The sequence below is a fragment of the Myotis brandtii genome, unplaced genomic scaffold (genome assembly GCF_000412655.1).
Source record: "Myotis brandtii unplaced genomic scaffold, ASM41265v1 scaffold62, whole genome shotgun sequence".
NCBI lineage: Eukaryota > Metazoa > Chordata > Mammalia > Chiroptera > Vespertilionidae > Myotis > Myotis brandtii.
In genome coordinates, this window is record NW_005370366.1 from 2,963,393 (window position 1) to 2,987,449 (window position 24,057).

General features: G+C 35.1%; 1 protein-coding gene across 4 annotated transcripts in view; it reads right to left on the bottom strand.

Annotated features, from left to right (window-relative positions):
- The window catches only part of PSPC1 (paraspeckle component 1), a 126,593-nt gene that overhangs the window by 28,523 nt on the left and 74,013 nt on the right, over window positions 1–24,057 (bottom strand). For 2 of the 4 annotated variants that reach the window (XR_001359364.1, XR_001359363.1), the window contains exon 8: window positions 20,087–20,256. Coding sequence is in view for 2 of the 4 variants with exons in the window: in XM_005880020.2 (XP_005880082.1) it covers window positions 18,110–18,295; window positions 20,087–20,256 (356 nt within the window). In the remaining 2 variants the exon portion in view is untranslated. Of the gene's footprint in view, window positions 1–15,627; window positions 18,296–20,086; window positions 20,257–24,057 lie in introns of those variants that run through there. The other 2 variants (XM_005880020.2, XM_014528126.1) reach the window with 2 other exon arrangements.

Here is a 24,057-nt window from a genome sequence, read left to right on the forward strand (position 1 = left end):
CAAGCGAACCATCATCCAAATTATGGGGGTGCCAGAAGAAGAAAGAGAGCAAGATATTGAAAACCTATTTGAAGAAATAATGACAGAAAACTTCCCCTACCTGGTGAAAGAAATAGACTTACAAGTCCAGGAAGCGCACAGAACCCCAAACAAAAGGAATCCAAACAGGACCACACCAAGACACATCATAATTAAAATGCCAAGGGCAAAAGACAAAGAGAGAATCCTAAAAGCAGCAAGAGAAAAACAGTTACCTTTAAGGCCTTCAAATTACCTTCAAGTCGTATGAGTACCCATACGACTGTCAGCGGATTTCTCAACAGAAACTATGCAAGCCAGAAGGGAGTGGCAAGAATATTCAAAGTGATGAATAGCAAGAACCTACAACCAAGATTACTCTACCCAGCAAAGCTATCATTTAGAATTGAAGGTTAGATAAAGAGCTTCGCAGACAAGAAAAAGCTAAAGGAGTTCATCACCACCAAACCAATATTATATGAAATGCTGAAAGGTATCCTTTAAGAAGAGGAAGAAGAAGAAAAAGGTAAAGATACAAATTAGGAACAACAAATACACATCTATCAACAAGTGAATCTAAAAATCAAGTGAATAAATAATCTGATGAACAGAATGAACTGGTGATTATAATAGAATCAGGGATATCAGGGGCATAAAAAGGGAGTGGACTGACACTTTTGGGGGGGAAGGGAGTGTGGGGGATGCGGGAAGAGACTGGACAAAAATCGTACACCTATTGATGAGGACAGTGGGGGTAAGGGCATGGGGTCGGGTGGGAATCGGATGGAGGGGAGCTATGGGGGAGAAAAAAAGGAGCAACTGTAATAATCTGAATAAAGATTAAAAAAAAATTTTATGACAAACTTACACAAATGGGTTCAACCATCTAATTAGTGGTCTTATAAACCAACCCTTCCACTCTCTCTAAAAAAACCAATAGAAAAGTATCCATTGGGGGAATATCCTATATAATAAAAGCCTAATATGCTAAGTGTCAGGTCGTCCAGTTGGCCATTCAACCAATCAAAGCATAATATGCTAATGTTATGATAAGGCTACTCAATTGCTCGCTATGATATGCACTGACCACCACCAGGGGGCAGATGCTCTAACCAGTAGGTTAGCTTGCTGCTGGGGTCCGGATGATTGAGACTGAGCAACATAGGCCGGACATGCCCTGGAGCCCTCCCGTGGTCCCTCCCAGGCTGGCCAACCTCCCATGTCCCTCCCTGGCCCCGATTGTGCACCGGTGGGGTCCCTCAGCCTGGTCTGCGCCCTCTCACAATCTGGGACCCATCAGGGGATGTCAGAGAGCTGGTTTCCGCCCGACAGCAGAATGACCAGTCATGACATGCACTGACCACCAGGGGGCAGACACTCAACACAGGAGCTGCCCCCTAGCGGTCAGTGCACTACAAGCACAGCGGCAGTGGTGGAGACAGGGAGCGGGCCTAAGCCGTCAGTTGGACATCCCCCGAGGGCTCCTGGACTGTGAGAGGGCTGCAGGCCAGCTGAGGGGGACGCCCCCCCCTCAGTGCACAAATTTTGTGCACCAGGCCTCTAGTTAAAAAAGAAAAAACAATCCTCTTTCCACCCTATTGAATATAAAGATAGAAATTTCAGCATGACTTGAGTAAATACGTGTATTAAAATATATTTATATTTCATGTACTATATATTAGCTATATAGATACAAGTTATATTAGAACTTTGGCAAACTTGACTTGATTTCATTTGTCCTCCAAAAGAAGTCAGATACCACTGTAACAAGTTATTAGCCAAAACATGGTGGCACTCCCATTCTTCCTGACCTGCTCATATTCATTTGCATTCACTATAACATATATAGCTCAGGATACTTATACAAACATACTAAATATCGTATATAATAAAAGCCTAATATGTTAAGTGTCCAGTGGTCCGTTCAGTCAAAAGCGTAATATGTTAATGATATGCTAAGGCCACTGAACTGCTCGCTATGACGTGCACTGACCACCAGAGGGCAGACAGTCAACTGTTCAACCAGTCGCTATTGTGTGCACTGACCACCAGGGGGCAGATGCTCCGACTGGTAGGTTAGCTTGCTGCTGGGCTCCGGCCGATTGGGACTGAGCGAGATGGGCCGGACACGCCCTGGAGCCCTCCCGCGGTCCCTACCCAGCTGACCAACCTCCCGAGTCTCTCCCTGGCACCGATCATGCACCGTTGAGGTCGCTCGGCCTGCCCTGTGCCCTCTCGCAATCTAGGACCCCTTGGGGGATGTCAGAGAGCCGGTTTTGGCCCAATCCCACAGGCCAGGCTGAGGGACCCCACTGGTGCATGATTTCATGCACCGGGCCTCTAGTACTTAATAAAAGAAATACTAAAACACAGGAACTTCAGTAATGTCTACCCTATCACTAAGAAAATCTTAATTTAACCTGTCCTCTTAGAAAATTTTCAAATCATTTTAAAGGCAATCCTGAGAAACTAACAATGCTTATTATTTTATAGGTAATTTTAAAAATCTCTACAATCCATCCGATTGAACAGTGAAAAATTTAAACTTAAAGACTATAATAAAAGCAGCAAGAAAAAACAGGCAAGGTGGAAGGGAATAGTCACATTTAAGAACCCATTAGGATATCAGAATTATCCACTCTCAAATTGGAACTATTAACACACACAAAAAAAAACAGAGAAATGTTTCTTCAAACTAAGCATTACATGCTTTTCATCCTCCCAATATTTGTGCAAAATGATTTTTCAATGTTTTTTGGTGCAATAGTCAACTTATTTATCAAAGCCTCTGAGAGGATTAGGTGTACCCTTTATAATAACATACAAGGTCTACTGAATTATTTCTCTTTGATACCTTAACCACTTTGTCATTTTAAAGCTCAATTACTAGGCGGGTTACCATTAATAGACCTTCAATGTCTGTAGAAGTGTATATGATGATCACATAGAAGTATATATGGATAGCCACATCAATGAGAAGTTGTTGCATTTTAATAAGAGACAGTTTTGAACATTTCCTGATGAGTTGCTCTTAACTGCTAGCCTACTCCACTTTTGCTGCTTCTAATTGTCTCTTCAATGTACACCCATGTAAGATAAAAGAGGAAAATAAATATGTAAACTTTTAAAACTAGCAGTCTTCATTTTACACTCAATTAGAAAAAATTACTTTCCTAAGGAGAACTGAGTAAAATTTGGACATTTCAGGCAAGCATTTACACTGACTACAGTTCCTCTGTTCTTCTCCTTGCTTGGTGTTCCACCAACACCAAGCATTATATCAGTATAGCCCAGTGGTCGGCAAACTAACTCATTAGTCAACAGAGCCAAATATCAACAGTACAATGATTGAAATTTCTTTTGAAAGCCAAATTTTTTAAACTTAAACTATATAGGTAGGTACATTGTTATTAACTTAATTAGGGTACTCCTAAGGCTTAGGAAGAGCCACACTCAAGGGGCCAAAGAGCCGCATGTGGCTCACGAGCCGCAGTTTGCCAACCACGGGTATAGCCAATACACAAAAGATATACTGTGATTTTAAAGTTTAAAAATTTAAACAAACCCTGAGATTATTGTTCCAATTGATAAGAACTTGTCTTCTACCTATCCCCTCTCCAGCCTCAGATAAAGAGATCTGGACTTCCATCCATCATCCCAAATTACTCCCTTTACATATTCACTCTCTCCACTTCTCTTGGTACTTTCTTTTTAGACACATCTCTATTTATACTTATGTAGGAGTACACATCCCAATTTTATTAAAAACTGGACTCTCATTCTCTGCTGGCTCTTCTTGCTCTGTCACAAACATCCAGTTGTCTGAGAATTCGTTATTGCTTCCCGTAATTTCTACTGCCACCCACCAGAGTACAAGCTCAAAGATGGGGAGCAATTCTAAAGAGTTGAGATAAAAATGCTCAATAACTATTGAATAAATAAGCCATCTGCAATTCTTATCCACACACTTCCAACTGGTAGTGAAAACTATAAATCTGTGCCATTACTCTGTATTTTTCTCCTGGATTTTCCCTCAGACTGGGTCAACAAATACTGCATGCCAAACATTGTGCTATGATACTGAGAACATTAATAAAAGATTAATAAAATGCGGGCACAAAAAGTAAGTATCACCTACTGACAAAGTGATAAGAATGAGAAGAGATGATGTGTCCTTCTACTAGGGAGCTCTTTCTTTGGAAACCTACCAAAATACCTGGGGAGACAGACGAACCACCTGAGTATTTAGGAAGCAAGGAATGAAAGGTGTATGAGGATGTAAAGTTCCACTGAGAGCAGATCAAATAAAGCCCTGTGCCCTACGATGTAGTTGGATTTTGATACAGACAGAAAGTGGCTGCATCTGAAGGACAGGAATGATGATCTAATTGACATTTCTAAAGGAAGCAGCAGATATTACTCGGAGAATAAACTGCAAGAGCAGAAGTAAAAGCAGGACCAGTCAGGGCACCAGTCACCTTCAGCAATACATGGTAGTGCCCTGAGAGAGAACGCTTTTACCAGGTAAACAGTTTTTAAAATCCCAACAACCATAGGTATTCCAAACCAAAATATATAAAATCCAACAGATTCCAACACCCATTTTCCTCACCCTCAGGCAGTCACCCACACCCCAGCCACAAACTTGAATTCACTTACCTTTCATGTCTGTTAGTGGTATCACCATCACTCTACCATTCAAACCAGAAACTCCCAGACCACTGCATTTCCCTCTCCCCCATCTACACACCAACAAGAATGTTAAATTCTTTTTACTTCTGAATTACTCCTGTCTGGAATTTGAGCAAACCTGACACTAAAGATTCTTTCAAATATCACACTGGGGGTGGGGCAGTGGATCAATGTTCTATCTGGTCCCTCTGCTTTCCATTTCCTCCAGTTACTCTTGTATTTAAAATAACTGACCTGACTCCTAGTTACCTAAAAGATAAAGCGCAAAACTCCTTAACTTAGATCAATCACAGTTTATCTAAACTTTTTGTCTTCTCCCCAACACATTCTTATTAGCCCTTAACCACACCCTCCCTACCCTCTCCCTCAAAAAAAAAAAAAAAAATTTTTTTTAAGTCAGTAACTGGCAAGTACATACTCACCGTTAAGATCTGCTCAAAAGTTATCTAAGTGAAGTCTTCCCAACATAGGTGTATATTTGTGTCTATGTTTTCAGAGCATTTGCAATTCCCTTCATTACAACAAAATGGTCAGTTTGCTTACAGCTCTACAGATACCCAATAAACTCCAAATCCCAAGAGTGCAGGGAACACATTTTGTTTATTTTTGTCTTCTCATTAGTAAACATCATCTGTCCTACAGTTGGTGTTATTCATTCACTGAACAAACGTTTAATAAAGACTTGCTAGAAAATGAGGATAAATCACTCAATGATAAATAAGATCCCTACTCTCTTAGAGCCGACATACTGGAATGAAGTAAACAAATAAATAAACATGGAAACTTTACACAAAGGTTTTAAGAGAATCTTGATGACAAAAATGTTTCAGGACTTACCATATTTGCTTAAATATTTTATGAGGACAGTATTAAGTAGATATAAACACAAAGGAAAAGTAATAAAAGTGAAAGAAAATGTAAGCTTACTTTGAGCAATTTATCTCCTGAGAACTGGATGTTCTAATAACTCTCTTGCACTTCTGCACAATCACCAAGTAAATTGGTCTCATCCTGATACCTAATGGTATGTATTTAACAAACTTTTAACTTCAAACTCAAATTATTTATTTAAAATGATAAATATAGCCCGGCCAGCATGGCTCAATGACTGAGCATCAACCTATGAACCAGGAGTCACAGTTCAATTCGCCGTCAGGGCACATGCCCAGATTGTGAGCTCAATCCCCAGTGTGGGGCATGCAGGAGGCAGCTGATCAATGATTCTCTCTCATCACTGGTGTTTCTCTCTCTCCCCCTCTCCAGTCCTCTCTGAAATAAAATATATATAGATATATTTTTAAAATAATAAATAGATATAGATTAAAAATAAATGAATTATATCACTACAGACCACGTAATGAGATTCTGGGATTACAATCTTGTAAAGAAAAGATAAAAAAATCATTATTTTAAACCAGCACTAACTCAAAGAAAAGTGCAAACATAAGAAATTTTACCGATTAACTATTCTAAGATTTGCTAAGAATATTACCTTAGACTTGAATGCATTAATATATAATTTTTAAAGAAGGTATATTTATGGCCAAACTACAACACAACTCTAGCAGATTTGGGTAAGATTACACGAATGGATTGGCACAGATCCATCCTCAGTGTAGCAAAAAAATAATTAGCACAAATCTAATGATGAATCAATAACTTCTTATATGAAGGATTAACCTTTGTTCAAAATAGTCACCTTGGTCCTGTGGAGTTTAGGCTCCCCCTAGTGGCTATATGGCAGCAATCAAATGTTTACAGTTATCTTTATTTTCTATTCGCATTTTCTATTTCAGTGGTTCTCAACCTGTGGGTTGCGACCATCGGAAAACACATATAGCATATCAGATATTTACATTACGATTCATAACAGTAGCAAAATTACAGTTATGAAGTAGCAACGAAAATAATTTTATGGTTGGGGGTCACCACAACATGAGGAACTGTATTAGGTCGCGGCATTAGGAAGGTTGAGGATCTATTTGCTCTTTTAAGCTAGATCAATGATTTTCAACTGGTGTGCCACAAGAATTTTTAAAACGTGTAATGCCTGACTATTTAGTCAGGGGCACTCACCTCTTTTTCCTTAGATTGTCAAATAAAAAAAAATGGCAACAGCCAACACAACAATAGCCATCTTGCGTGGATGAATCAAAATTATACCTATTTTTGTCAGATTGGCAAAGTATATATTTTTTGGTGTGCTGCAGAATTTTAATAATTAGTTTATGTGTGCCATGAAATGAATGTCCTAAGATTAACTATTACCAAAAGATGTTTTCATTGGTCAGTTTGCTAAATTAAGAATGAAAGTTATAAGACATTATTGCAAACACCTAAAAAGGAAGGAAACAGTAGAAGTGACAGTATCATTACAATATTTAATATAATTATACGAAGCAAATTAACTTAATTGGCAATAGATGTTTTCTTTACTTTCTTTTCTTTTGTCTCCTTTTATCCTTCTTCAACCCTGAATTTTACTGATGAGGAAATCAAGGTTTAAGGGATTTAGTAAATATCCCAAGACCAGACATTTAGTACATGACAGTAAAGTTACACTTAATACAGTTTTTTTCACCAGAAAGACATTGGCCATAATTACACATTGCCTTAGAAACAAGTTAAATAAGATGTTTTGTACCTCTTTGTAATCGGATAAATTCTTAGCATATTCCAATGAATTAAAGAAAATAAAGTTATTTTTATAATGGTGAGAAAAATGTAACTGAGTTCTCTCTATATACATTTTTAATAATTGTTTCAAGATTATTAATTATTTTTTAATAGAAGATAGACCAAAAAAAAGAAATTTTAAATTTCTTAGAAGCTAAGTTAAAGGGGGTAAAAAGCAACAGATAAAATTAGTGTATATATTCTATTAAGTATACATATTTTATTTAACCAATATAGTCAAAGTACTGCTTCAATATGTAACCATGTTAAAATTAAAAGATATTTCACATTCATTTCTTCATACCAAAACATTTGCAATTGTGTATATTTTACACCTCTAATTCAAGTGATAAAATTTCTTCGATGCTTGTAGAGTTCATTAAATTTAGATGCACACACCCACATCATTGCAAGTATGCTTACAGTTGCACTGGTCCTATTCCTAAGATTCAATAGCCCAAGTATGCTTACATTTGATAGCTGAATTTAAGTTAGTTACAGTTGCACTGGTCCTATTCCTAAGATTCAATAGCCATACATGGCCACCACACGGGATAACAATGCTCCCACAGTGCACTTACTGCATCCACTTATATCACCACAGCTTTGTTTGCCAGCAGACTAAAGTAAACAGAGAATGCTGCCCCTTTATCTCCTGAGAAAGGCAATTTCTAGTCCCCTTATCTAAAATAGCTGGTCCTTTTCTCTACCCTTTTGACATTAAGTTATTTCAACTGTTTGTCGCTCTTTGTCCCTGTAGATCTAGAACACATGTGCCACAGGGAGCTGAGGGTTGGTCTACTTTATGCATAGCTATATCCTAAGTGTCCAGACTGCAAGAAATTGTCTATATAGCAATTGTAGAAAACCAGTATTGAGCATTTCAAATGTTGCTAAAACTACTTTTGCCCACCCCTGTATTTGATATACATGATTCTTATATGACCTATTAAAAAGAATGACTAGCCCTGACCAGCAGTTCAGTGGTTAGAGCATTAGCCCACACACATAAGGGTCTCCAGTTGGATTCCCAGTCAAGGGCAAATACCAGGGTTTTGGGTTCCTTCCCCGCCGCTAGTGTCACTTGCACATTCATGTTTCCCTCTCCTCTCTCTCTCTTCTCTACTCTTTTCTCTCTCTCTCTCTCTCTCTCTCTCTCTCTCCTTCCTTCTCCCTTCCATCCTCTAAAAATCAATGGGAAAAAATATCCTCCACTGAGGATTTTAAAAAAAAGCATGATTAGAAACTGATTGTGACAAATAGCTTTCTTCCATACTGATCAATTGGGAAAAAATCCAGATTGAGATCTGTATTTTTAATCAACCTATGGAATACTTCATAGGTCTAAAAGATCATAATATGATACACTATACTTTAATTTTACCTTACCTCTAACACTTGTAGCAAAAATACTAGGATGTAGATTAAACTTAATCTTACTAAAATAAAAACACATTATATTTATTTCAAGGCAGAAGCATCTGAATACGTATTTTTTATATTATACTTCCCACCCACCCCCAAATTTGGGGTATATAATTTTCCAAAAAGTTCTCATCTTCCTCTTACTAGTATTTTAAAAGAATTAATGGCTCCAAGTATATATACAGGTAAGAAATAAAAAAAAGGTCTTTTTAAATTTTCCTAATCATCATGCATAAATCTGTGGCAATAGTTCACATATAAATTTAAAATTTTAATGTCCAGCAGGATAAAAGTCGAGCTATTATCACTTAAAAATGTATGGGAGGAGGAAAAGCAAAGAGTATAGGGAAACCAGTCTAAATGAGAAACTCAAAATTCATCATATTTTTCTGCATTCATGTGCCTAAAAATAAAGTTAAGCACTAACTTCTGTAGAGATATAACTAACTCATTGTAGTCATAGGAGTTAAAATAACTTCTTGATTGGAATAATTGAACAGAAAAATGAATCTATCAAGAACCTAGCCTCATAAATTTTTTTAGTAGATAAAACTTTTTTACTCTCATTAGCCTTCATGAGAATTGCTCAGTTGGAAAATAGGTTAAGAAGCCCCTTAGGGTAAAGCCAACTCAAAGTCCTGGGCTAGAAGCAGCAAGGAATATTGACTCCTTAATTTAAAAAATGAGGGAGAGGTGAGTTGGTGCAAAGTTAAAGGCTAAAAGGATTGATAAGAGGACTTCCTTGATCACAGATATACCCTCCCAAAGCCAAACACATTTCTACCTCACACAAAAAAATACAAAAAGCTTGGACAAGTGAACTTTCTGGGAAATTGAAAGCACACTAAGCTATGGTAGTCTTTGGGAAGCAGGATAGGCAAACAGATGACATCTGGATTAAAATCCTATATAATAAAAGGCTAATATGCAAATCGACTGAACGGCAGAATGACCGGTTGCTATGATGCGCACTGACCACAAGGGGGCAGACGCTCAATGCAGGAGCTGCTCCCTGCTGGTCAGTTAGCTCCCACAGGGGGAGCAACGCTCAGCCAGAAGCCAGGCTCACAGCTGGTGAGCACAGCAGCGGTGGCAGGAGCCTCCCCCACCTCTGCTGCAGGCAGGTGGTAAGGAGCAAGGGGTCCTGGACTACAAGAGCCCCGGACTGTGAGAGGGATGTCTGCCTGCCGGCTTAGGCACGATCATGCCTAAGCCGGCAGGCAGACATCCCCTGAGGGGTCCCAGACTATGAGAGGGCGCAGGACGAGCTGAGGGACTCCCCCCGTCCAGTGCACAAATCTTGTGCACCAGGCCTCTAGTTAGAAATAAGTATCTATACTTGCTTCTTATGTAGAGATATTCTTAGAGACATCTACCACAATGTTCTTGAAAATACCTACTGAGATAATTTAGCAGGCTGCAAACCAGGTGACTTTCTTAAAAACTATAATATAAAAAAATTTTGGAAGACACTACTTTCAATATAGCAGCTAAGTACTTTAATATATTGCATAATTTAAAACAGACATTGAATCACATCTGTATGTAGTACAATCCTTATAAGGTCTGACAAGCAGCCTGTAACTTTTTAACATAAAACCACTTAGTTCCCATTTATTGAACTCCTCAGAAGGCATTCCTTTCTAAAGTGATTAACAAAGATAAAATGGGTCAGGCCATCATTTAATCTATCAAAGTGGTATCATATTTTCCAGGATGGTAAGTTATAAACCCTTTATAAAATTTTCAAAATGCACTTTTTTATTACCTCTTGACTTGAATTATCTAGGCTTGTGAACACAAGAAAATCCTATTTCCACAAAGGCAATGATACGATCTAGTCAAAAGTAATGGAGTTTGTGCAATACTTGTTAGGTGGCAGTAGCTGGAAGAGTTGGGGTGGTGGGGGGACTGTCTACGATTTGCCAGGAATCCTAGACAATATCAAAGGAAGAACATTCAAACCTAGAGAATTTTTTTGAGTTATTTGAGACAAACTGTCGACAATTGCCAGGAAGCTAAATCTCAACAGATCAGGGTAATGCTCCAGAGAATGGCAGTTTTGCACCTTATTTTATACATGACAATAAAGAGAAGATGCAAGTTCATTACATGAAATCCACTGATGATAGATTGGGGTGGTGGGGGGGAAAAAGCAGGGGATTGGATGAAAGGTAAAATGATAGACACATCTTTTACACAGATGGGTACAGGATAGTTAATAGTCAATAATTAACAATAACAATGAGAGGATTTATGGTCTCTGGCCTGGTAAACTGGTTGTATCCTGAGGAGTCTAGAAAAGGGGGAGTTACCTTGACATTCCAAAGGAATGTTATCCTGGATGCAAAACAATAGACAGGTTTTGTTAAGGTAAAGACAGACCTTTGTCTGGGAAGATTTTGCCTAGGACATGACAACCTGCCATAAACTTTTAGTTTAAAAGTTTTAAATTCAGACCATCTTTTGTGGTTACTTTAGGTCAAGCATGTCAAACTCACGGCCCACAGGCCACATGCAGTCCACGAGTATTTTTGTGGCCCAGCCAATATAACAGTATTTAAGAAACGTTTTAATAAAAATTTTGTAACTTAATTTTTACAATATCCTGTTATACATTAATTATTAATAACAAACTACAACATTCGCTAATGACCGATTACTGTAATTGTTTGCATTCATTTCCCTTACGCGCCTTATGTGCAGGCGCACCATTTCTCTCCACTAATACCAGCAGTGAATCTTTTAGCAGCCAATTGCCACGTCATTAGTCTTGGACTGACTTGTTTGGTCTTTGCAACAGGAATTATTTCGCTTTCGGAGAACAAGAAAAATAGGTTTATTTGTATTACGATTATTTTGTGCAGTTGTTCAGTGTCCGATAAGTTAGTGTATAAGAAAAAATATTAGTTTTTATTAAAATGTTCTATTATTTTAATGATTACTCATTTATTTCAGTCCTTTGTATTCAACATGTCTCTATTGAAATAAACCTACGTTTCTATGAAAATTGAAGCTTTTGCTTATTTTGCAGCCTACATAAACTTAAACCTTATTTGGCCCGTGTTAGCCTTTGATTTTGACATGCTTACTTTAGGTCTCTGAGTTTGCAAGGCCGTTATGCAGGCATTCCCTGAACTTCTCAGATTAGCATGTGGCCCCATTTTGTCCACGACACACAATATATCAGGATAGTCATTATGCAACAACAAAAATCAACCAACAAAAACACTGCCTATTTTGAGTAACACCAGAACAGAGGTTCTCAAAGTAATGTCCCTAAACCTAATATCAGTATCACCTGGGAACTTGTTAAAAATGTACATTATTTAGCCCCCTTTGGGACCTGCTGAATGAGAAACTCCTGGGTAGAGCCCAGAAGTCTATTTTGTAATGAGCCCTCCAGAGAATTGAGAGAACAAACAAGTTAGAGAACAGGGATTTTGTTCTCCCACTGCTTTTATATCAGCTCTAGGAAAGGATCCATTCACACAATAGGACCTCTTGGTAAATACTAGTACAATCCATAAATGCATGAAGTGGCGTTCTGAGTTGCATGGCTCCCCAAAAAAACTCTATATGGCTGAGAAAGTATCACTTTGTACACAATTACTCCAATTATTATGTTCAATTTGCTCAACTGTTGGCTCCATAGTGATCCTAATGTTTAAAATATTCTAACCAAGTCCAAGAACATGTAAATATTCTAACCAAATTAAATCATTAACATTATAATCACTCAGGAAGTCACTACTGCCTCCAAAACTAAAAAGGTCAGAAACTATTAAGAGAATCACTTCGTGTGAGATGTACTTTTTCTCATTACATTAAAAAAGATATGTAGCCCTGGCCGGCTTGGCTCAGTGGATAGAGCGTCAGCCTGCAGATTGAAGGGTCCCAGGTTCGATTCCGGCCAAGGGCACAAGCCTGGGTTGCGGGCTTGATCCCCAGTGAGGGCGTGCAGGAGGCAGCCGATCAATGGTTCCCTCTCATAATTGATGTTTCTATCTCTCTCTCCTTCTCCCCTCCTCTCTGAAATCAATAAAGAAATATATTTTTTTTAAAAAGATAGGTAAATCTAACCAATGTCTCACATATACCAATTGACATTATCTAATAATCTGCGTATGCCCTGGGGGGAAATTAATGGAAATTATTCTGGCAAAATATACAATGAAATAAAATGTTCTCTATTTTCACATATGATGATATGGATAATTTTTAAAAAATAAACCTAATTAAGCACAGAAAATGTTACTCATCGTGATAAGGACTGTTTACACAGTTCTTTTAAAACCCAAAAAAATACTTAAAAATCTCAGATTTACAAAAGTCCATCTGAGTGACAATTTACATAAAAGATAAAACAAGGAAGACTATGTCTTAGAGATCCAGTCATAGATATAACATAAAACATAGTAAACCACTGTGGCTATTCATTTAAGAGTCTGATATTACCTTAAATACATGTATTTTCTACCTTAAATTGAGATGTATAATAAAAATGTGAAGTTTGAAACTATACTGACAACTTCAGAGCTAGAAACTAATTTTAGTATAAATATCAATTCAAAATCTTCAACACTACAGATGACACACTTACTTATACAGAGCATTTAAGAAGTATATGGTCCACTTACATTACTATTGACCTTTGTACTTAATACAAAAACATTTAACTATACTTTTTTGAAAATAAGAAAAATTGAATAGAAAAATGTCATATACTCAAACTAATTACACTCCTTTTTTTACCTAAGCCTACTATTTTGAGTCTTAATTTTGAGAGAGAAGTGCCTTACATGAAATTTAGGTGACTGTATTTTATGAAAAAGAACTGAAATTTTATTTACATGCATAAGCAGAATACCATCTCTTCTAAAATTCAATGCTTTAACTAAGAGACAAATTAAACAGTAATGTTAACTTAAGATTTTTAAATGAACATAGTCAACAAAATATAGTATCTGTTGCAGAGGAAAGAGGCGCTGGTATATAGTAATTTGAGCAATAAAACAATATACTCGAAAAAAAATTTTTTTAACTGGGAATTATGAACTCCAGCTAAATTACTTTAAGGGATGAAGTATCCTCCACCTAGAATACATAGGCTTGTCTTATTGACAAGGAAAATTAAATATCATAAAACAAAGAAAGTAGAGACTGCTAATTCTACCAGGTGAATAAAAATATAATCGAATAACGCCCGGCCATCTTGGCACAGTGGCTGAGCGTGGACCTATGAACCAGAACATCACGGTTCAATTCCCAGTCAGGGCATAGGCCAAGGTTGCAGGCTCAATCCCCAGTGTGGGGCGTGCAAGAAGCAGTGGATCAATGACTCTCTCTAATCCTTGATGTTTTTATCTCTCTCCCTCTCCCTTCCTCTCTGAAATAAATAAAAATATATTAAAAAAAAAAAAATATATATATATATATATATAAAATTGAAGAAGAAGTTTCAACCAAAAGGAAGCCCTAGATATTTATAATCTAAACATGCTTTTATAGAGAAAGACATGTGGTCAAAAAATATTCCCAAAATAACACAGCACTCTGATTGGGCCTTTAAATATTTACTCTTTTAAGATTCAAATGTCAACAATTAATACTGTTATAAGTAATCAAAGAAACAAATAAAAAATTTTTAAGTATTTTCCCCACATTTAGAAGACAGTGCTTTTGACAAAAAAAAGGGCTAGTAAAGTATATAATACATAAAATGCATATTTTAAAGATCAGATATTATAAAAATCGTGGAATTCTTTACTATTTCCCCAGAGTGACATTCCATAAATTGTATGACCACATTCAATTGGGAAACTGTATGCATACTTCATTTTACACAACTGGAAAAAACAATATGTAAAGTGAGCACATTAAAATTATTTTTTAAATTTAGCAATAGAAGATAGTGTAAAGAAAATACTGTTCTTGTTATGTATAAAAGTACTGTTTATTTTACTTAATCATTATTTCTTTACCATGAGATAAGCTTGAAACTTACTTTGAAATAGTAATGCCACCGTCTAAGAATATCTGTCTATGAAATAATCACAGGAAAACATTTACATCTAGGAGTTAGGTATGTGGGTGTTTACTAGCTTATTCTTGAAATTGTGACTTTTTACATCATCACTACCCTCTCAAATTTCAGGAATGTATTTTAACATATTATTAGCTATTGTAACAAAACTCTTCACACACAAAAAACATAAATACCACAAGTACTCCCCAAGAAATTTCCCGTTATTTAAAAAAAAACAAAAAAGTTTAGTACCTTTTATTTTGGACTAGTCCCATTTGTCACTAAATTTCAAACCTTTTAAAGGTTTAAGCGTACAGTTGATCACATTATTTCATAAAATATTTCCTTTCAATCACACATTTATGTTCTTTTTCTCATTCAGAATCTAAGTTGTAATTATCAACCTAACCCTCATTTTCAATTAGTTAACTACTGATTATTCACAGTAACATTTAGCAATTATAGACTTTAAACATAAACACCAAGTTACTGAAATATTCAAGTATGCTTCTGATTAAAACATGAAGGTGTTTCAATTAGTATTTGAGAAACAAGATTTCAGTTACTGTCCTTATTGATAATTTCTATTAAATCACAATTCCAACTAAACAATTTCTTCCCTAATATTACTGATATTGTAGAGTTTAAAAAAACAAATATTTAATCTGTTCCACTGAACACTCAGCACTTATTTAAATAGACAAATCCAAAAAGTCAAGGAAGAATAACCAATTAAGCTTTATGAAATATAAGTAAACATAGAGTCCTTCAAATAAAAACTGTATCTCTCAAGAAAATTAATGCATTTATTTTCATAATAAACAAAAACAGGGAAATCCTGAGAAAATACATTGCTGAAATAAAGCAATTAGAAAAATGAGTGTTCCTTTATTTTATGCATATTAATTACACATTAATAGTATATGAAATCTAAATCCTGCAGACTTTAAACCCAGTGTTTCAAATCATGGCACAAAACATAATACTGTGATATTATAATACTAAAATTGTTTCATATTACCATTTTATGGAAATAATTATGGTAGCATATATGAACAAACTTACATTTATTTTCATATCTACCACTTTTAAGCAAATACCATTGAAATATATTCACTGGTATACTAATTCACAAGAAAAATATTGACTGATCCAGCCATAGGTTAACTCTACGGGAACACTAAAAACTGAATAGCTAGGAGTTCACAGATGCTCCACTTGACTGTCTCCCAGAAGCTGACTGTTCCCAGGGTAAACTTGGTTAAATACTGGAACAAGGATTTTCTTGATGCAGGGAAAAAGCTGTGCAGAACTCTTTTCTTGGAGCCAGAGCTGAGCCGGACACTAGAATGTTCAGCAGATTTGCACGTCTTTGTGCACTGGCTTTCAAATGTTCTTGAATGAATCTTATAGAATTCCACAGCCTTGGCCAAAGATAGCTTGGTATTAACATCAAAGGATAAAGTTTTTCCCAATATCAATTCTGCTTTGAAACAAAATACAAAGCTAAAAGTTACTTAAGAATTATATAAAAAAACACACACATGCTGGGAAAGGTATGAGGTGCAATATATATTACTTTAAAATTATAGCTAATGTTTCAACTCCTCACACTGCAATTAATATACAAATTAAAACAAATCCCACTCCCTGCTAATATATATTCATGGAAAACAGCAATGAGAATAATCTTTATTATTTTACAATCTCCATGACTGCCAAAAACAAAAGCCTGTATTGGTGCAAATTTTAGAAAATAATTCCACCCACACTGTTGTATCTAAAAAATAGTACATAAGAACATTTTAACTGGCACAAAAGAAGTTATCTCAGTTACACTTCACACCCAACTGTGTTTATGCAAGATTTTAAATTAACCAAATTTATTTCTTTCCAAAGTATGCCCTCCAGCAAAAACAGAAACTATGCAAAAAGAAAAGGTAGTATTTACATGCTGTTCATTTTATACTAGTGCATTATTCTTCCAAAAGAAATGCTAAAGCATGATATAGTAACACTGAAAAGTTATGAGGAAAAAATATGTTGTGATCAATGGCTAATGTGTCAGATTTGCAGTTTAATTTAAAGATATGTTCCTTACATGCAATTTTAAAACAAGCATGGCTAAAACACAAAATTTTAAAAACAGCAAAGGCTTTCTTTTGGAATAAAAATTATAATGTCATAAAATCTGTTTTTCCCTAGTATTGAAAATCAAAATTCAAATTACATATCCAATAATAGAGAGATGTATTATGATTCCAATGACTCTAGCCATTCTCAAGTTAATTCTGTTTTTTAAAATTAAACTTGTATTCCTTGGAGACAAACACACCTAGCCCATCAGACAAATTTTACTGGAGACTTACCAACTCTAGGAAAATATTTACAACACTGCAGAGTCAACCATCTTTAATACTTTTAGAAAGTAACCTTCTCAAGAAATGTCTTATTTCTTATAAATCACACAGTAAATCCTCATTTAGTATACAATCTAACAGTATTGTTTAATTTTAAAGAAAATTTAAAGGGTAAGATCTAGATATTGACACCAAATGGGAGGAAAGATAAAAAATGAAAAAAACACAAACATTATATCATAAGCAAAAGAGATTTGCCTTCAAACAGGTTTTTTTCCAAGATTGAAAAGATTTATTTGAAAAAATCAGCACAGGACAAAGGTATCCTTAAGATTCCTCTTGGAATATCTGAATATTCAGATTCTATATGAAATCTGACAGCAACTCTGGTTTCAAAGAACATGAATGGTTTACACAAATGTAAACTCCCAGGCCAGACCCCTTATTAACATTACCTTTCACTAGCTGCTATCTTCAGTGCTACTTGCACAAACTAAAAAGCAGGAAATCCATTTTCATTTTTAGATGGCTGGGATTAGTTAAAGCAACCAAAGTATTACTGTTACAGCCAAGTTTAGCAAAACTGTAAGAGAATACCACTAATAACATTTGTAAATTATCCAAAATGATTTCTTTATTGAAGTAACTACATAGATTTCAACAGTACTATGGGATATTTATATTTAGCTAAAGTCACAAACACATTTTAACATTCACAATGATGAGCATCAGCATTACCATTCTAATCTACAAAGCTCATGAATAAAGAAAAATACAAAAACCTCGTTTTACAAAGAAATACTTCAACATCTGCATACATTAACAATAAAACCATTCTTCCAAGGTAACAGGTTAAGTGTAAAGGCATACCACTGAATTTTTTTTTCTCTAAATAGGAATGAAAGAATGTTTAATATCTACGACGCTTATTAGGGCCTTCAAAGTTGCCTGCTTGGCTTCCTCTACCAAAACCACCAGGACCACCACTAACAGGACCTACACCACTCATGGGTGCTTGAGGGGTTTCAGAACCTGTTCTACTACCCATAGGTGATCCCATCTGAGATGGTGGTCCTTGGGGAAATCTATCATTGTGCTAGAATGCAACACAATAAAGTCCATTTGGAACACGCCAAATATAAGTGACAAGAAAAATTGGCAAAATCCCAAGTAGTGGTGTCATGAAGTTCAGCAGAAAGTCCAGCAGAATCAGGATCACACATAGAAGGAAGAAAGGAGCAATTTAATTAGTTACTATGTTTAAAAAAACAAAACATCTGAAGAGTTACATACTGCTATATAATGCCCCAATTTCATGAAGAACAAACTGATTTTAATAGAGCAAATGCCATCCTAAAAACCTCTTATCAATATTATAGTACTATTCTAGTACCTTTTTAAAAAAAAGTTTATATTGCATGTAACTGTGGTGCATAAAAAATACTTTTTAAAAAAACAGCAGAGATAAAACTGAGGAGTAGCATCATATTCAGAAAGTAAAAAGTTATGAAATCTTTTGAGATGTTTTTTGCAAAGACTATTATTGAGAAAATAAAGTTTTTTAAAATCAACAATTTATTGGACATCTGAATCATATAGTTAGAAAAATTTCACAGTAATAACCACATATATTAATCTCAAAAGTTGAACAGACTCAAAACTCCAGTGTGAAAAAGACCAAAGACAATATTTAAATAAAGTATACAATTTCAGAGGAAGGAGTGGAAAAACTGGCCACTTATAGCGCTTCAAAATTACTACTAATGATTATGTTGCTACACAAAAATTTAAACAAGGTGTTGCAAGTTTTTACTAGCTTTCAAACATTTTACTCTAAAATAAAGCCTTCCACTGAAGTTAACAAATACACTAATTACATTAAACGCCATCCATTCATAGAAGATATGACAGCACTGCCTCTTTATCTCCCTTTACACTCATTTTAAAAAACACTGTTAGCATGTCTAATTTCTCCAAATTCATAAAAGATAGCATTTAAAGTAAATAAATTTTAAAATGGTAAAATATTGCATCCACCAATTCTAAGACACACATCCACTTTTAACACCTCTGAGACCAGGAAGGAGTTACAGCTGATGGCATGTCTAAGTTTAATTTGCAGTGCTTTTTCTTTCTTAGCAGCAATGGCGACTTAAGATTTTTGTAGTGGTTTGAAAACTAAATTTCCTTTTCAAAATATACGGTCAACCAATTTTCCTTTTCTAAATGGTACTTAGAACAACCATTAACAAAAAACAAATGAGAAAATGTTTAATATAAAGCCTCATTTAAACAGTGATAGACTTTGAGGGAAATGAAACAGATATTAAGTCTTGCTACTGATATTCAAATGTAAGAATTATTACTGAAAAACATTTTTATAATAATGCACACAAAGATATCTTCACACTCTCAAACCAAGACATAAAACTGTCTACTTTTAACTTAGTAACAAATGTAATTAGTAATTCTACAATGTAAGTTTAAAATTTTAAACTTATGTTTACAAAAAACTGTTTTCACACGTACTGGAGTTTTGTCCCCCACCAAAGGTAAGGAGTCCACACAGGAAAAGAACACAATCATAAAGTACCTGAATGCTGGTAAGAGGTGGATACAAATTGAAAGCACTGTAAAAGCAAATGTAACATATGTGTTTGCTACATACCTAAGTACAAAGCATGCCATGGGTGGTAATCATAACTCTCTCAAGATACTTAAAAATTGCCTCATAATCAACATATAACTTCACAAGATTGCTTTTTCTTCATTGCATATTAATATTTACTGCCAAAACAAATGCCAAATTATCTTAAGTGTGAAGTTACCTTTGGAGCATAAGTATATATTATTGAATATAATCAAAATAATGTTTATGATACATTACCACTGCTCCATTATCTGGCATCATTGGAGTTCCCATATTTGCAGCTCCTTCTGGTCCCATGGCAGGACCAGGACCCATTGGTGGGCCAGGTATAGTTCCTCTGTTGTTCATATTCATACCCATCATTGGAGGAGGACCTTGGTTACCAGCAGGTGCTGGGCTAAACCCATCTACGCAAAACAATCTATACTTAGAGCTGTCCTATCTTAGTTCAATAAACATTAAAAATGTAACAACACTTAGGCAATGTATATAGATGACATCATCAAAATCATTTTCCTTCTCTGAGAATGGGACACTCAGCTAACTACTCTGTAACAGAGTGTTACCTACACTAATAGAATTTTCATTCTAAAAACAAAAGTATATAAAACATATGAGACAACTATCAATTACTTAAGGACATTTGAGACTGTAAAAGCTTAAGAATTTTAAAATAAAGTCAGTATGATTTCTATGGTTTGCTTTTTAACCAAATACTCCCTTTACATGGTGGCTAAACTCTACCAGTTCAAATGAAAAGTAGATTAGCACTTTGAAAACCACTTAATATTTTTAGTCATGACTAAAAATGTTATGTAAATTGCATTAAGTTGTGAGAGAATCCATTCCCTTCAATATATTATCTCCACTATAACTAACTAATCTCTTGACTTTTATATAGTTAATGAACATCTCGAAAAAGTATGAGGTACTGTTTTTTAACTTTATGTAGAAATATGTGATCTAAACAAACAAATTGAAATGACTCTCAAGATGACAAAGCTTATTTTTAAAAGCCACTGCAACCAAATACAGATATAATATTATTACATTAGCTTTTTAAATTTTTTAACACGCTGAAATTCTGCAAATGGGAACAAACTCTTTCATAAGAAAGTCGAAAACTACAATAGTGTTTAAGCTATAATACCACATTTATAAGGGCCTCAAACACAGCATTTTTAGGTACCTTCCACAATTTTTTTTTAATTTTTAAAGTACTGATATATTTGTTTATCACTAAAAATTCTTAATAAAGATGGTCTCAGCCTGGCTGTGATGGATTAAGTGTCATCTCGAGGACCAAGAAATCCTGGGTTTGATTCCCAGTCAGAGCACATGTCCTGGTGGGTTCAATGCCCAGTAGGGGGCATGCAGGAGGCAGCCAATCAATGAGTCTCTCTCTCATTGATGTTTATATATATATTTATCTCTCTCTCCCTCTCTTGAAATCAATAAAAATATTTTTTTTAATTTGAAAAAATTGACTTTGAGTTTTCTTCTACTATTTCATTATGTAGGTCAATTTTATAACATCCTGAATTCAATTTCTCAAAAGCACATTATAACATGAGTTGAAGTTTTCATTAAAACCGACAACTCTAAATGGCTAAGGACAAGGAACAGCTGCGAGAGAAGTCTTATTCCTTTATCTGTCCCTGACAACACACTATTGCTCTTTCAGAACCCAATCTTCAGGAATCTACCAACTTCATAGGGAAGGAATTATTTCCTTAATCCATAAATGGTCTTCCTGATAAATCTATAACTAACTAAGAAATTTATATTCCTTAGCAAAGTTATAAACAAAAAATTTTACTAGACTTCCAATACATCACTCACAATGGAAATGAAAAAGAGTGAAGACATGAATCTGGGAGGAATCAATCTGACCTCAACTTTTGCAAAACAACAGGTCATAGATTAGGGTGGATTTTTTTTAATAGAACAGAATTGTTACATCTAATTTATGAGATTCAAATATAACTATGCTACTATAGGTATAGTAAAATAACTAAAAAATAATATTTCCAACTATCAATAGTTGAATTGCCTTATTTTTAGCAATCACGTCTTCTACCACACATCTGTAATTAAACTGAATTTAACAAAATCTAAGCCCTGGCCAGTGTACTAGAAACTCTGTTGGCTGGAGTATCACCTAAGGGTCTTGGTCTCGATTCCGGATCAGGGCACACATCCAGGTTGCAGGTTTGATCCCTGATCAGGGCACATGCTGGGAGCAGCCTATGGATGTTTCTTTCCAACATAAATGTCTCTCTCTCTCTCAAATCAGTTTTGTAAAAACTACATAGAGTACATATTTAAAAAATAAAAAATCGAAGACTCTGGCCAGTTAGCTCAGTTGGTTAGAGCATCAGCCCAATATGCCAAGGTTATGGGTTCAATCCCCAGTCGGGGCACATACAAGAATTAATGAATGAATGAATGCATAACTAAGTGGAACAACAAACCAGTTTCTTTCTCTTTCTTGCTTTCTCTTCCTCTTCCTTCCTCCCTCTCTCTCTCTCTCTCTCTCCTTTCAAAAAAGTAAAATTAAAAAAAAATTTAAAGATCTAAGAAATGTTAGAATTATCTGATCCCATGAAAACCAGTTTTATAACCTATTTTCCACTTAGTATGTACACTGGTAAACACACCAGAAAAATCTATTGACACATTCCATCAATGTAACTTGACAGGATGTGAACTGACACCAGCAACAAAACTATATAATGATACATAACCCAGTAAATCATTAGGATAAAGTGTCATGTTAAATAAAATGTAAAGAGGAGAAAATTACATGGATTAGACTTTAGGAAGTTAAGTAAATGCTCAAATGTAAATATGGTTCTCTGGTAAATAAAATGCCATAAAATTTGTGATTCTCTTAAATTCCTAACTAAATAAGGAATCTAAAGGCACGGTTTCATATTTCTTCTGATAAAGTTGCTAACCGAACAGTCAGAATGTTTTTGTGTCCTTGGCAACATCAGATATACTTCAAGTTTGGTTACGATATTGACAATCTAATAATTAAAATGGCATTTCAAACTGCCTACAATCCATAAAATCACACTTATATTCTTAAAACCACCTGGACCAACCCACAATTTACTTTGAAATAGACATAAATACTGAACTACTTGTACTTATTATATATACAACTGTGTTTCATAATTTACAATTAATTTACTCTGATTATTTTGTGTATCGATTGTATTAACTCACAATGAAGTTCATTATGGGTAAGGGCAATGTTTCATGCTTACTTTGCATGCCAGAGATTCTCAGTTACTACTTTAGTAGGTAAGAAAAGTAACAAAGTGAACAGCAATAAACGATTTCAGATCATCTAATTGGCAGTGGCAGAGAAACTGCCATGAGAGGGAGAAAGGAAGCCGATAATGGAAAATACTTATATCACACATTAGAGGCTTTAAGATTTTATTCCATATACTACGTAATCTAAGTACAATTTGGATTTGTTCATTGGGTGTGCATGTTATGCATATTGAAATGTTAAGGTAATATAATTTTTACAATATGTACCTACGTGTTATGTAAATATTTATATAACTTTTAAATGCGTGACACTTCCAAATTAACATGAAAAACTTCCACACTTACTTTTCCCTAGCTTATGTACTCAGTGCTATTTCCCTAAAAACATGGTTATAAGCCAACAAATATTAAAGATGTTATTAACATAGGCATTTTCTTAAAAACTTTACATCAACTCTTGCCCTGGCCGGTGTGGCTCAGTTGGTTGAGTGTTGACCCATGCACAAAATGGTCACCGGTTTGATTCCCGTCAGGGCACATGCCAGGGCTAAGGGCTTGATCCCCAGTAGGTTGCATACAAGAGGCAGCCAGTAAATGTTTCTCACATGGATGTTTCTCTCTTTTCCTCTCTCTCTAACATCAATAAAAACGTAATTTAAAACACACACATACACACAACTATATCAACTCTAAAGTTATATATTAACCTAAATGTGTAAGACATCTCATTTCCTTCACAGTCATAAATGTCTCCACAGAGCATGTTTCTGTGCACAATACTGTAGGTTACGGCAAAATATCCAACACTTAGTAAAATAAATAAAAATAGCTACACAACACAAAGTTACACAAAAGGTTATCTTAAAATAGAAATTTCTAAAATACTCCCCAAAAGTTTAGATACTCTACAACTCAAAAAC